Raw genomic sequence first — 16,484 nt, forward strand, 5'->3', positions numbered from 1 at the left:
AAGGAGAACAGCTTTGTGGCAAGAAAATGTATGACCAAAAAAAGCACTGACTCCATAATGTGCAACACTAGAGGGTAAGATATTGCGTATTGTTGTAGAAGGGCAGTGAAAGGTACAGATGGAGAGGACACAACGTCTGTGATTTAATTTGTGTAATTAGGTGGAGAACTACCACTTTCTATTCCTCTTAATCACGTTAACGTTGACGCTACGAAACTCTCAACATCTGTGCTAAAGGCATGCCAAGATAAACACTTCAAACCCGTGAAGATTTCTCTTCATTACACTAGCCATCAACATCCCAAAAGGCCGCATGAATTTAAAGAGATAAAACCGGAAGGCGCCAGATAACCGCCACATACAAGGGGCAGAAAAACATGTGTCCAGATCACGTGATGTTTGTTCATGAGATTACAGGCAGACCGCTGTGATTGAACACCGTCTGCCATCTACAAAGACCCTCAGTGCCAACGCAGTAGCCTGTCTGTTGCACTTCCTACTGCACTACACAGACTGCATGATGAAAGCAAATGACCCAGGCTTTCATCATCCGCCCAATCACCAGGAGCGGGAACAGCAGACGTTTCCCTGAGTCATCTCCCATCAGCCATTTCACCTTCCCCATCGCATCTCTGCCGCTTCCTCAACAACAAACCTTGAAGCAGCCAATCCGCATGATTTTAGCAACCTCTGACCCCTATCGGGGTCATCATATGTTAGACCTGGGAGGACTCCAGGTCCAGAGACTGCAATTGCCATGGAGGTGCTCTTTGCTCTCAGCCCTGTCTTTCTGTGGCCAAACCTTGAATACAAGAAGCACTCTATACACTCTATACAACTGCTCCCCCTGGTGACCTAGGCAACCACTGTCCAATGAGAGAGGTTCAAGAGAGGCACCAAAAGAGCCAGACCTCTGCAGTGCAGGATGAGGTCACTGCCTCACTATACACAGGCCAGTCAGGTATGAGTACAGGTAAGCGTATAACACAAGTTCGTATTTGTGTACAAATAAGTGTTATGGACCAGTGTAAAACAGGAAAGTATGCGTACAGGGCAGTGTTAGGGAACAGTGTAACACAGGTAAGTACGTGTACAGGTAGGCTAGGCATTATGGAACATGATGCCCTCTTTTAAAGGGTGACTTTCACATTCCACCATTTTATACATGGTTTGCGGGTTTAGTTAGGCAAAAAGAAAGTGTTCTGCTACACACTCTCTGGCTTATTATAACTTGAATAACTTGGCTCATAACTGGAAAAAAGAATGCCTGATAGCCACATATCAGAGCATCAATCAGGCCCTAAAGTGGCTGCTCTGAGGACAACGGGAGTGACCCTCTTCCACAGGAACGCCCTGTCCTCTCACCCGCACTCAAAGCGGGGTGAAGCCGAGGCTCCACTGATGAGCCGTTTCCATGGTCTCTTTGTACTCATTCCTTCCCTTGCAGACACACTCAGTACTTTAACACTTTTAATCCTTATCAAGCTCCCCCTTTGAAACGCACAGGACAGAGCTGTCCTCTGTCAGACCCACGGCATGTTCCTGATAATCAAAAGCAGAGAGAAAGCACTGGCTTCACACAGACAATGCGCTGTCCTTTCTGGGAGCAGATCAGGGAGAATAACCATTTGTCACTCAGTGTCAGAAAAGCACTTCACATTTCAATGTTGGCAGACACACAAAAATGCGAATCCCTCTCTCTGTTCTCCTCACACACATACACACATGTACACACACGTACACACACGCGCGCGCACACACATACTTATAGGCTCATTTCCATGGACTGTAGCAATCAGAGTCATTGAAGAAGCTTGCAGCTACACACCACCACCCAGAGGCAAACGCTGGTACTGCAACAGGTAACACAAGCTGGCCACTCATCTGAGCCAGCTGAACAGCAGGTCTGTTCTGACAGGTCTGTGTTCTCTGTACAGCTCTGGATGCAAAGCGGGACACAAATTCAGTGTCAGCATTTACCCGTCCTCTCCGCCAACCTGGAGGAACTCACTACCATCACTGTTTCAGCTGATTTCTCCATAGGAACTCTACACGAGGCAGGTCGGAGCTGGTTGGCACTAACGTGGTACCCAGGTGCTTAAACTGAATTCCATTAGTGACATAAACAGCTGTATAAATACTATCTAGAAATGTATGCCCTGCAAGTGACCCTGGATAAGAGTTCCAAAAATAAAAATTAATCTAATGGTCTTATGCATCTCCTACCTCCTAAAATGCAAACCGTTCTCAAAATCTTGTAATCCACACTCCACACTTGTTGCACAGTATCAATTAACCATACCTTTATGTCTAAAGCAATTTAAATTTTTTGTTAAGAGCAGGCATTATAGTCTGTGTGGTACCACTCACCCCCAGCCGAACCCTACTAATCCCACTACACACAGCCTGTCTAATGCAACACATCCACTTCCGAGCCCCACGAATCTCCTGTCAAATTCCACAAATTCTCTGTCCAGACCCAAATATAGCCCCCACCCTGCCCCTCATATAGATGACGCCCCAGCCCCCATACCCTACCCCGCCCCACATAACCCTCGTCACACATTATCATCTGGCCACTCCCGATGTCCCTACGGCCCCGCCTACATATCTGTCGCCCCCCACCCCCCCATGTACTGGCCACACCTAAACCCACCTAGCACCACCCCACACACCCCCCCACACTCCCTAACACACCCACCCTGGCCCCTCCCCACATGTCGACCTGGCCCCACCCCATGTATCCCATGAAGCTGCACTCACGTCCTGGAAGAGCTTCCTGTCAGCAGCCAGGCGCTTGGAGGACAGGGTCTTGGTGACGTGGTAGAAGGTGAGCAGGGCCCGGTGCTGCCGCAGCCCGTCCTGGACCTTCACCGACTCCAGCAGGATGGGGATGAGCTCGGGCCACTGCCGCGGGCAGTCCAGCCGCGCCACCTTGGCGATCAGCACCGCGATCTGGGTGGCGATCTGCAACACACCAGTCAGAAGGTCACATGCGTCACCTTACATGCCACCCCAATCTTACATATCACCCTCTCAGCTAATTCAACCTCTTCACTGACCTCTCCCACCTGACACCCCCCCCCCACCCCACCCCTGGTGTAACCCCCCCTCCAGCACCCCCAATGTTTGCAGTATCAGTCGGTGAAAGGCTAGCACAAAAGAAGGAAGGAGGGTGTGACTTAATCTTTTTTTATTTAGCATTTTCCTTTAAATTCTTAAATTTTGGGGTATTTTCATTTTAGTAATTTATAGTAAATTGAGATAAAACACAAACATTGTAAGAGACAGCCTGAGCTTCCCTGGTCCCCCACCTCCGATTCACCCTTTATCTAGCTGTTCATCCTCAGGCTGTCCATCACAACCTGTGCAGGAGCGCACTGGTTAGACATATGGCCAGCTAATTGATGCCATTCTTTTTAATCTGCGAGGATGACTGGCGCAGGCGGGAAGGTGCCCCGCGGAGCTGTGCGGTGCGATACCACGCTCTTGGTCCGGACGCTGACCTGGTTGACGGGCTCGTTGAAGTTGGTGATGAGGCCGGCGCGCAGGGATGTCTTCTCCTCTTCTGAGAGAGCGCTGTCAAAGAAATGCCAGTCTCCTGTTATACTACACATCACCAGCCAATCGGGAGCTATCACGTGGTGTCAATCACTAGCAGACAGGAAATAACACTCACTGACTGCGCATCACAGCTCCTCCCACTACCTTGAAACCTCACTTGCGGTGGCCTCTGACCTCTGACCCTGTAACCGCCTACATCATAACCATGTGAGCACAGCCACTTGTCTGTCCCCTGCTTTGTACTTGGAGACCAGACAGAGTCACGGCTTCAGAGTGAACAAAGAGTAACGTCCATAGAGAGTTACAAAGCATCTGAGGAAAATCCCCACCAAAAACAGAGATGCACTTTACAAATGCCAAAATGCCCAAAGGACAAGGATGAAATAACGTCTGACCCGAAGAAACATTCCCTTCCGATTTTTAGACGAGTCGCAATGAAATTATCAGTCTCATTGGAACGAACATCAGAGTGTTCTGCAGGAAACATTACTGCTACTACACCAAGGCACACTCGAGACAGTGACGTATTACACTTTCTTATAACGCAGCTTTGCAATTACCACACTGTGAGGTGCCTACAGCTACAGTAAACACTTACTACCGACTGACACTCTACACAGTGACACTTCTTCCACACCGAGGTGCTTACTACAGAGTAACAAACTTACTACTACTGACTGACACTCTACACAGTGACACTTCTTCCACACTGAGGTGCTTACTAGAGTAACAAACTTACTACTACTGACTGACACTCTACACAGTGACACTTCTTCCACACTGAGGTGCTTACTACAGAGTAACAAACTTACTACTGAGTGATACATTCACTGCAACACACCTACTAGTCAGAAACACATTTACTACCAGAGGCACCTACACGGTTATAGATTACAACATACTGGCATTCTTACTACACAAAAAAGGACCCGGAAACTAATTCTTTGGTAGTTCCTGGACTCATTTTAAACTGCATTCACACAGACACTGAATACTACCACTAATATCTGGAGTAAATATGTCTCACTGAGAATGTTCTTCCAAAACACTCAGGCCTGGCTAAAACAGTGAGCTGAGACGGAAGGGGTTAAAAACGAACGGGGCAGTGCGGCTCTAGCCAACGCGTCGCCAGGCAGATTACTGATGAATGGGAAAGCATTCAGCAGCCAACTGAACAGCCTTTCTCTGCAAATCACAATGAGAGAGCTAGCCTCCAGCTGATTACGGCCTCCTAAACCAACAAGTCCGGCCACAAATGCTCCACAAATCAATCATTAACAAAAAATAAGCATTGAAATATATAACTGCCAAGGACTCCCGGAACACAACTGATTAGTGTTTTGTCCATTAGATAATAAACATAAGATTCCATTAAAAAAGAGGCGTGGGAGTCAGGCAGGGACAGGGAAACGGTTTGTTCTGATGTGAAAACAGCTTTCCGCAATGGAGTGCCACTCATGTGCAAGGACAATCCCGTTTCCTTCACCTCCACCTGCACGCGGCCGAGCTGACAGGAAGCAAAAGCTTCCAACGCTTTGCCAATCGATGCTTTGTGTGGACCTGGAAATGAAGTTGGTTATATTTACGCATTAACATACAGACTCACACACATACACAGTCTCTCTCTCACACACACACACACACACGCACACACTCTTCCACAGTTAAAACTCAAACTGAACAAATCTCTGGTGTTTTGTGGCCCTAAGGGTGGTTCTGACCATATATAACCACATACACTGATCCCTTGAAATCGTTTTACTTCGACTTTACGATAAGTGGTGGAACGGTGCCTGTGGTGGTGATCCAGCAGGTTTTAGGACACTCTTCACACAGATGTGATGAGACCCCTTTGGGATGGTATCATGGGTATCCAGCTGCTGGATTAGAAACCCAAGGGAGCGTTTACAAGTTTGATTCGGATCCGACTGCTGCTGTGAAGCCATACCCCTCTTCCAAAGATGATGTCAGTCTGGAATCATCCTCATATGACTCCACCCCACGGGGGAGGAAAGAAGAGGGGGGAGAGGAGAGAGAGAGATACGCAGCAGTAAGAGAAGGAGGGATTAAGTGGGACAGAGGGAGTGGAGGGAAAAAAGAGGAATTCAACACCGCCAACATTACAAGTTCCCTCTTGTGTGTTTATGCTTATTACGTTTTTTTTTTTTTTGCTATTTTTCTGTCCACATGGACTTCTGCATTACCCTCTGCCTGTGGTTCAGTTCACCGTCCCATACATACCCCACCTGGAACCCCACTTTAGGGTTCACAGAGCAAGAGAGAGTAACAGTGCCGAAAGAGAGAGTGAGGGGAAGAGTAACAGTGCCGAAAGAGAGAGTGAGGGGAAGAGTAACAGTGCCGAAAGAGAGAGTGAGGGGAGAGGAGCGAGTGAAGCAGAATGAAGAGAGCAGGAATGTGCCTTTCAAGTCATTTTCAAAAATCAAATGAAATATTCTACAGCTGCCAGAAGGGAGCATGAGAGCAATGGAAGCTGCTTTATCTCCTCAAGCACCCAGTAAAACTCCAGCTCTCTCTGTGCAAACAAAGACTCCCTGCAAAGCGATCTGCGTTCACTCACACTATCAAGCAGGAATATTAACCTATTAGCGACCAAATAATCGAACGTTCAGCCTCATTAAGAGACTGAGGAAGAGGAGAGGGGTAAGAGATGAACAGAAGAATGAGCAAAAGCACATTATCCATTACATTACATAATTGTCATTACAGTCATTTAGCTCATACCCAGAGCAACTTAAGATTGATAACATGCAAAAATTATAACCTATTTATATTGCTGGATATCTACAGAGGCAATTCTGGGTTATGTACCTTGTCCAAGGGTACAGCCGCAGTGCTCCAGCAGGGAATCATACCAGAAACTTTTTGGTTATGAGCCCTGCTCCTTATGCTAAACTTCAACAACTGATAAGTGTTGTTTATAAAGTTTGCAAAAATGCTAAATCCATGCCTTTGAAAAGGTTGTTTTTATGGTCTAGCCAACGAAGCCCAACTTGAATCTGGATGTGTACAGAGGGAGAGACAGAGGCACACTCACTGTGGTGCGACCCGTCTCCAGTAGCGGTCAATCCCGTTTTTGAAGTAAAGGACCGCTAGCCAGCGCACATTCACATCCAGCATGTGGTTGTTGAAGATATTCTGGTGGGGAGAAAAAAAAAAGCAAATGTGAAATATTAATGGTCAGCTTTCATGGATTAGGGAATAAATTAATGTTAACCATTCGGAGAAAATGAATATCAAAGATAGAATGACACACTACGGGCTTGTGCATGCACGCACACACACGCACACACAAATACACTCTCACACTCTTACACACTCACTCTCTCTCTCTCTCGCTCTCTCTCACACACACACACACACACACACACACACACACACATACACAAAGACGCTTTCAGACACTCTTACACACTCTCTGACACACACGAAGACACTCTCACACATGCTCTTACACACGCACGCTCACACTCACTCATACTCTGTTCAAGTTCAGTTTGTAGCAAACTGACTCAAGGCAAGAAGAGCAGGAAAAGGAGGCAGAGCCAAGCCAAATTCAGTCAGTCAAGCAAGCTGCGTAGCTCTATCAGCAGCCATAACGACCTTCATCACAGGAAAAGTTCCACTCTTCAATGCATTTTTATAAAACCGCGTATGATAAAGGTCACCCCCCCGCCACAGACGAACAGGCGATGGCATTTGCTTTTATCAGCTGGCGGCCAGCGGGTCCTGGGCGGATTGAGCTGCTTGCTCGCCGATGGCCGCCTGTGAGACCACGGTCTGAGCGTGATAATAAATATGTAGCAGCATCTGTCGGGGAGCAGGGGGGACCGGGGGGGCGTGCGGGACCCAGGGGGCCACCGGCCTGGACGTGGATCATCCCCCGATGGCTCACTCTGGCTCTGACACCAGCGTCGGCACCAGCGGGCCCAGGCCAGGGGGCCTCCAGGCCCCCCCCCCACCCAGAATAACCTCTCCATGCCTTAAAAAGCAGCACTGCTGCTGCAGGTCGCAAACTAGGCCCCTACTGGACATCACAGTGAAACCGAAACTGGCTCGTCTATGTTTCGGCCTAAAAGGCAACGACTACCGACGAGGCCCTGATTAGACAACGAAGTTGCCCAATCCCTGCGGACAACAGAACGCAGCCCCTTTTCCAGCTTGGCAGAAATCTCACCGCAGACATGGAGGGCATGCAACTCTACACTGGGGGCAGGTAACAGGTAACTGCACACGACACAGCAGCCGCCCTGTCCGAGGGCACCCCACCCCACCCCACAGTGCAGTGATAGCCTGGAATTATGGGCAGCAAATAAAATGGCACTGTAACCTACAGGCTGTAGGTTTGAGGCCAGCTCTGACAAGGTGCTTGTCCTGAGTTACTTCGGTAAATATGCAGCTGTAAAAGTGTAAAAATGTGTAAATAATGTAAAGTGCCTGAGACACAGCTGTCTGACAGGCATGGTGGTTATTACTATTTATAAGCAATTCCCTCCATAATTTTTCCCCCCTGGGGACACGCTACTGATTTCACACCACATCCTTCCCCAGGACAGATCAGGATAAAAGCTGCGTCTCATGTCACGGTCTGAATGCATCTCATATTCTGCGTCGGCTCCGGTTATGAATTGTAGAAATAGTCGTTTACCCCGCTAATGAATATGTTTAAGATCTGATGAGCAAAGCCGTAAGAGCCACAGCGATGTTCTCTTCGTAGCGATGAGCCTAAAGCACTCTAGCGTTTCTGCACGAGGCCCTCATTAGCAGATGATGATCTTCTGCAAGCAATCTTCACACACTCAACTCACCACTGAGGCTGAAGAAGTTAATCAGAGAGGAACCGCCAATCAGCAGCTCAATTTTCAGCTTAGCTATTACCATATTCATAACTCATGGTAGTAAATCCAAAAATTAATAGAGGCATGCATTTTTAATATGGAAAATATGAGATATTATAATTAAAATGCTGTAAAAGGCAGCAGGCTCATTTTTAAAGGGGGCGGTGTGACAGATACAGCATTCCTTGCAGAAACACACGTTCTGCGAGTCGGGCCTCCTTAATTAGGTCTCCGCCCACTGGGGGAGGAGTCAGAGCCTGGCACACGTGTTCAGCCCCAGAGGGAGCTGGCCATGTGACACAGTAACAGCTCCTCTCTCACGCCAACCGAGCCCACAGGCCTGCGGCACTAATTAAACCAGACAAACCGGAACAAGGAGGCTGTGCCGACCGGTTGGACCCAAACATCCCCTCACTGCTGCGGGCCTGAGAGCAGAATCAATCCAGTAACAGCCACACAAAAAAAGTGAAATGTTCAGAGCAGTTCTCAACAGCAAATAGTTTTGGAACACTGTCCCAATTGAAAACTCTCTATGGCATGGTTCAGATAATATTCTTGGCAACAGCAGAAAAGAGGAGAAATGGCAGCCAACGACGCAACAGGATATCGAGAACAGCCAGAGGCAGACAGATCTAGAAATGATGAAACCTCCCCGGGAACCAGAAGCGTTCACTGCACTCCCTGCACAGCCTCAGCAATGAAATCCCAAACCCTCTGGTGTGCAGTCTGGTGCACCCAACTGCCTCTCCACACTACCAACCCTTTCTGCTCTCGTTCACGAAGACTCAAGGCCCCCTGCCACGGCAGACAGAACTTTCAGCTCCTCTTCAAGGTGGTGGGGGGGGGGGGGGGGGGGGGCATGGCGGCATTTCCAACAACCCATCTCCCCGAAAGACCCCCTGCACGGACCACCCGTTTTTTTACCGCCAGGAGATAAGTTCACAGACATTTCTCCCTGTTGACCACTCACAGTTATGTTCCTTTTGACTTCCCACCTTCTCTGTTTGACATTTGGAGAAACCCGCCGGTCACGGCAGTTTTGAATTCAGTTCAGCTGAGCTCTGCTAGAAGCCTGCAACCAACTGAACCAGAGCCGTTGTATGCCAACCGCTGCAGTCACTGAACCAGGGATGTGTGTCTACCACTGGGCAGGTTTCACTACACTGCTTCTGTCTGCATTGTATTCATTTTCAGATATTAATGTTCCATCCAGACGGGGCCGGCAGCATTACAGCGGGCAGGGAACGCGTGCATTAAGTGTCTCTCTCCGATGAGTGACATATAAATCTACCCTATGGCTATTAACTAAATTATGTAAAATGCTGAGGCGCATTGAACAGCGCTCTTTATTAAATTAAAGCGAGTGACACTATCAATACAGAGCGGCCCAACTTTTATCTGTGGAAGTGTTCCGTATTGTACTGACCCTTGTCCATGTGTCCATCTCAGGAAATGGTGCATTGCTATAAATAATTCATCGAGGAGTCATAAAGCATATAATATTTCATGATGGATAATTAAGGCCATCTGGATGGGTCATTAATATGCATCTTGTGTAGAACTGCGCTGATTAAAGCCCAGAACTCCCATTTAAAGAGCATTTATGTCACATTCAAGTTTAACTTTTACTTTAAAAATAACAAAAGTTCACAGCGGGGACATTCCTGCTTCCTGCTCTGTGCTAGCATCAGGCGTATATCCGGACAATGTAACCTATGGAAAATGACCTACAACTCGCTCAAGAAGGAGCTGGCTCCACGATCAGCAGGACTCTCAACGCAATGCTGAGACAGACTTTGGACAGCTCTGACAGGACATTCTCTCTGACCTGACAGGCAGTGAAGTAAGTAGCAGAGTCGCTTGATGAGAAACGCCTCAGGTTATCTTTGCAGTGTCTACAACTTTAGCTTTCCCTCATAACTGAATACATAAAATATAACAAGTCTGAATTAGTCACTCTCTCTGGGAATATGTGAAGAGGAAACCTTGGGGAGAATGCACTGCTTGGAGTCAAAAGTCCACTGCAAGCATATGGCTCTCAAAAAACGCTTAAAGCCAAAGCACTGTCATGCTATTTAATTCTGCCAGAGCGCGAGTGCTGCTGAAACCAGAACACTTGTGTAGAGTGTTCTCAGACCCTCTAGAGGGCGCCTCTGAGTATCGCTTAGGTCAACATCCTCTCTGCTGCACTGGCACAGCTTGGGGGAGCAGTGTGGCACAAAGAGGCTTACAGAACAGTCAAAGTGAGGCCCGCTCCTCCCCGAGATCACAAAATCACAGCATTCCCCACTGCACCACTTCCATATTCAAATGGAACTGGGCTTTTCCAAACACAATCAAGCAGACTACACAGCCCAGTAATGCACTGAAACTGGAATCTAAAGAGTTAATCACAGTGATGTCATCTGTAATCGCTCCAGGCAGACTCGTCTGCGCTGAGCATGGCATTTCACCTCTAAGCACCCCAGTAAGAATCCAAATATTTACAAGCTGGTAGCTGCACTCTGGGTTGGACTGCCTAACATACACCAGTACATTATCAGCAGACTCCCCATGAGTCTTAGGAATGAGCTGTGCAGCTATGCTCATGATAGAGTCGCCACAGTGAGCAGCTAAGCTCATGATAAAGCTGCGTTACTTTGTGAACATACGGCACTGAGGTCTCCTGGGGCCTGAGACAGGCTCTGGTGGGGGTTTAAGCAATGAGGCAGTCATGAAACAGGACAAGCATTCCAAATAAACTTCAAGAGGATGAGAATCAGACATGGACACTGAGGCCTTGGAGGGGATTACGATGACAGAAGAGGACCGTAGCACCACAGGAGAAATCAATGTAATGTAATGGTTCCATGACCGGGTATATACTGTCAGGGGAGGGGCTTCCAGGAGAGGGGCACGGATACATTGTCAGGAGACAGGCAACAGAGGAATTACAGAGGACTGGTTAAACTGGGGGAGGGGCTACCATGACAGAGGAGTGGTTATATTGAGGGAAGGACTACCATGAAAGGGGAGTGGTTATCTTGGGGGAGGGGCTACTGTGACTGGGAGGTAGTTATACTGGGGGAAGGTCTGTGTGTGTGTGTGTGTGTGTGTGTGTGCACGTGTATGCAGCAACGGGCAGGACCTCACCAGCAGCACAGAGTAGAAGCCGGGCTGCGTCTCCCACTGCTTGAGCTGCTCCTCGGCCGGCTTCAGCAGGGCCGTGTCCTGGCTGGTGGCCTGGGTCAGGGCCTGCAGGACCACCGAGCTGGCACTTTGGATGTCCATGGGCGACCTGACAGGAAGACAAGAGCAGGAAATGACTCTTAGCAGGGACTGCCACCTCCTCTTCAGCCCTGCTTGCACAGATTTACCTTCTAAAAGTGGCTTCTGAGAGTGCCATTCCACTGACAGCTCCACCACACGACTGGTACATTTCTTATTAAATGTTTCAGCTGTGAGTCTTTTTTTCCCAAATTACTGGAAATCTAAAAGACAGTTCAAAGACAATAAGGACATGTTTGCTGCAGCTGAGATGCTGCTGAAGCACTCATATAAACGCAGCTGTAAAGCTGACATGGTGCCCCCCCCCACACACACACACTACGATATGATGAAAGCCTCTGCCTTCCTTACACTGACTGTTCCAGACCTGAATGTTTCAGTGACAAGATGAAGGGAAGGAAAAAAAAAAAACAATCCAAAGCTAAACCTGCTCCCCCACAACTCACAGAGTGAACAGAGGAGCAGACCCCGCTTGCTGCCTCCAGGAAAAGGAACACAGTCTTGGCTCATGTTCCAAGCCATGTTAGCAACACAACTACAAGCCCTATGACTGGACCACAAGGCACAGGGACAGACGTGTCGTGAAGTCTAGCACGACCCCATCCATCTCCACTCACAGACGTGACAGGACATTCAAGTGCATGTGTCTCACACACTCACATTCACACGCACGTACACACACACACACACACACACACACACACACACTCACACTCACTGACATTAACACACAGGCACATAGCCACAGGTGCACATTCAGGGACACTCTTACACACACTAACACAGAAACTATGACAAATGCATAGACTCACACACAGAGTCATCGACACACAAGTGAGCGCACGCTTGCTCCCACAAACACACACACACACACACACACACACTCTCGGTAGGATGCTGTGGAGTCCCCCCACTGTGTTGTAATGATGACCAATCAGGACAAATTTATATTAGAAATGATCTGCTCTGGACAGGACCCCTTCAGTCAACACACACCACACAGATTCCTCTTTCAATGTGAGAGTGAAAAGTCATCAAAGGACAAACATTTGAGGCATTTCAGTGATGCTGTGAAAATCCTGAGAAATGACAACAACATTCAGGCTTAAACTCCACGCAGGAACGCAGCACTGGCTGATCCCAGATCAGCACTCCGGCCCATTGCTTTTCTAAGCCACTGTGCTAAGATATGTCACACAAAGAAAATCTGCAGACAAAAAAAAAATAAATAAACAAACACACCAGAAGCACTGAAATAACTTCAGATTGATGCTGCCTGCTGAATAATCATATGCAAATCTGTCTATGGAGCGGTGTGGGACTCAGCTCATGGATCAGATTAAAGGGGAACATGTTAAAATGTTCCAGAGACACACAAGCAGGACCAACGTCAGCGATAAACCTTCTGACAGCTGAATGAGTGGGGTGTCTTATCTGTCACATGCAATAAATAGGCTACACGTTATTCTTATAGACAAAAAGTTTGCAAACAATGTAAAAGCCACCATGAAAATGAAACTTGTGAAGGAGTAAAGCTGAGTGCAGAAATACTGCCATCTAGTGGTACATACAAAAACAGCCAGAAAAAAATACCAACAAAAAGTATTATTATTTATCACTGATACCATCAGTGTAACTCTAGTAGTTGCTAGAGTAAACGTACAATTATCTTTGTCTGTGTATGTGTGTGAGTGAAAGCATGTGCCTGTCAGAACAGTTTGTGGTTATGTGTGTATGCATGTGCATGCATTTTTTGCTATCAATTCTACCACCTCCAAAAAGCAGGCCTCATCCATTAGCATCACACAAAGTCTGTCAGGCTCCAAAGCAGAAAGCGGACCACTGTGAAACAGAGGGAAGGAACACGCCCACAAAAATGCCACAAATTCACAGTGCTGCTGCCAGAATGTCAAAGGTTAGCTGGTGAACACCACCCTCAGCCAGGAAGGGGTGTGCCACACTCTCTAACCCGGCTTGACAGGTCCATCCAGGCACAACACCTCCCCGAGACCCTCCCAAGGTCCACAGTGAACAGAGAGGCTGCTTTGGCAACAGAAAGGGATATGTTCAGTTCCCAGTACAAGTCATAACAAAGCCTTCTCTCTACCTGCCACTCTCAATGCAAAGAAATCTGAACCAGCGCAGGTCTTACTGTAAGTAGGTCTGTGAACTGCAAACAGGTGGCTTCTACTAGGACACTTTCCTGCATCAAGTAAGACCTGGAATGGATCAAACTGCTCTGCATTTGGAAATTTTCATCCTTGCAGTTACTTCCATCCCTGGGACACAGATATGGGCAAAGGCAGTCTGTCCGGCATTCTGGGAAAACCAACATGGTTTAGCCCACAAAGGAGGAAAATACACCAACCCATTTAACCAGTCACAAATGCAGTAACTTAAAGCCCTGGGCCAAAACATAACACACCCACCAATAAGGGGTCCTGAATACTGGAGGGTTTGAAATACTAGGACACACTGATGCAAAAATGTCACAGTGTCAATCAGAATTGTAAGGGTACACATATTCACATCTCACTGACCTGTTCAAAGCAATGACAATGTCACTCCATCTTACTGCTACCATAAGTCTGCCCCCAAATCCATCTGTTACCTAGCCCGCTGGCAACCTGTATTAACCTGGTAGAAACATTCTTGTAGCTGCTGACACTGGTAACAACATGAAAACAAGCTGCCCTTTCTATAAATTATAAGGAAACTGACTAAATGGACCGTGCCATCAAAATTTGCAGGACCAAACATGATGACTATCTACCTACGCCATACAGGTAGCTTGTTATTAACCTATCATGCCTGGTCAACGAGCAAGGTAACTAACCAGTTAGCCAACTATTTATCACCTAACAAGCAGCATGTGACATTAGCCAGCTAGCGACGTTAAACTGCACGTTTCTAGTGACTCGCCATCGGTGAAGATGCTGGCATGGTCTGATCAGATGAATGGCACACATCGCAGGGTAAGACACGTGCCCCCAACCAAGACTAACGCAACTAGACACAAGCTCGCTCATGTAGTATCAATGAGTCAGATGTAAACCGCTAGCTGGCTAGCTCGGTGTCGCCGTCTCAGTGGTTCACAGCTACAAAACTGGCTAACTAACTAACGTTATATGATCAAGCAAGTTCGCCAGGACGAAATCTAGCTAACGAGCTAAATACCTATCACTGTGCTGTTTCGGTTCACCCCGGGCATGGTAAAGCAGACGACATGGCATTGTTGCTGACACAATTATTCCTAACCAAACGTGTCATCACAGTAGCTATACAGACAACGTTAGGTAGCTAGCTGACGTGATGGCCTAGGCCGACGATAATATAAAAAGAAACGTTTTCTAACAATGAAGAAAGGATATTATCATTCAGTCGAACCTGTACAACAATTTTAGATGACTTACCTCTTCTAAAATGAGTCTGTTCTGGAATATCAAAACTATGCTGGTGTCAGCTCTAGCAAGCTAGTACAAACACACGCTGTTAGGATGGCGCCATCCACACCATGCATGGCGCACATTGATGATGTCATACCAAGCTGTTGCGCTCTCTTTCATAAATGAACTGTAATATAAGAAAATTGGCCGCACAATAACTGGCTGAAAATTTTCAATGGAGAATTAAATATCGGTATCTTCCTTGATCAAGTTCCTTGTATAAACCTGATTAATAGAGGCTTAAACATATTATATCAGCTAGTGCTTAAAATAAAGTGCATATAGTTTAAATATATTATTTGGATTTTACAAGTAAAAGCACTTGTAAAAATGCAAAAAAAGTACTGTAAAAAGTGCCATGTCTTCCACGTAGAACATGACACACTGAAGCTGTATGGGATATATTTCGATGTAGTCGAGAAATTAGAGATTATTTAGAAAATAATCGGAATGCAATGTGGTATATGCATTATCTCTTATAATATATTTAAGGTATGAACAACTGCATCTATAAAACAGACACCTCCCTCCACCCTCTTACTGCAATAACGTAATATCCGAGCTCAATTCTCCAATTTTGCGTACATTTCTGAAACTGGGAAATATGTCCAGCAGAGGGCGATAAACGACTAACATGAATTCCCAAACCAGCATCCGATCGGATACGAGTATTAGGTTATCTGAGACGACATACAATCAATTTCCGTCCATGGAATAAAAACACAAAACACAAAGCTCATAAAATAATCAGCCATGTACCTAAAACGTACCTTCTCTTCGCTCCCTATAATGCTGGACCTATCACTGATACAGGGCAATTAGCCCAACACCGGGAATCTGATCAGTCCGTCCTGGGATGAACTCTGCTGCAGCGTTAGAATCTCTCGCAAAACTGGTACTGCTTTGATATATCATTGTAAACACTATGATTTAAGAGCGTGAATAAATTAATTTTGCAAATGCTCTTCTCTCCACACCCCCCTTGAATTTGTGACAGGTTTCTGAGGGCAGAAACAAGGACATTTTCTTTGATGTTGTAAAAACTGATAAAATAGCCCTTCTCTAGTTTAACATGACAAATATTTTAATCCTCTATGTTTATTCTCTCTGTGCCTTACCATCTGTCTTGAATCTGCTACTTGAAGTAACACTTAACACCACCCTTATCCTGTCACAGGACACATGGTCCCTTCCCATAAGTCATTCAGGCATATGGGTTCCAAACAAATGACTTTATTGGTGGGGAGTAGCCAAAATGGCTTAAAGTGAGTCCTATTCTCTTTTGTGCAACTGGCTTCACCGTAAGCACAGGGAATGCAAGTGACCTGTTCCTGCTCCCAACAACAACTAG

General features: G+C 46.8%; 1 protein-coding gene across 1 annotated transcript in view; it reads right to left on the reverse strand.

Annotated features, from left to right (window-relative positions):
- The window catches only part of ipo11 (importin 11), a 157,004-nt gene extending 141,807 nt beyond the window's left edge, over nucleotides 1–15,197 (reverse strand). The window contains exons 1-5 of the mRNA XM_036527298.1: nucleotides 15,101–15,197; nucleotides 11,553–11,697; nucleotides 6,620–6,720; nucleotides 3,507–3,579; nucleotides 2,764–2,967 (exon numbers count right to left, since the gene is read on the reverse strand). Coding sequence (XP_036383191.1) covers nucleotides 2,764–2,967; nucleotides 3,507–3,579; nucleotides 6,620–6,720; nucleotides 11,553–11,690 — 516 coding nt within the window. The 5' untranslated portion in view covers nucleotides 11,691–11,697; nucleotides 15,101–15,197. The remainder of the gene's footprint in view (nucleotides 1–2,763; nucleotides 2,968–3,506; nucleotides 3,580–6,619; nucleotides 6,721–11,552; nucleotides 11,698–15,100) is intronic.
- Nucleotides 15,198–16,484: the final 1,287 nt, after the last annotated feature.

The sequence above is a fragment of the Megalops cyprinoides genome, chromosome 4, assembly GCF_013368585.1.
Source record: "Megalops cyprinoides isolate fMegCyp1 chromosome 4, fMegCyp1.pri, whole genome shotgun sequence".
Taxonomy (NCBI): Eukaryota; Metazoa; Chordata; class Actinopteri; order Elopiformes; family Megalopidae; genus Megalops; species Megalops cyprinoides.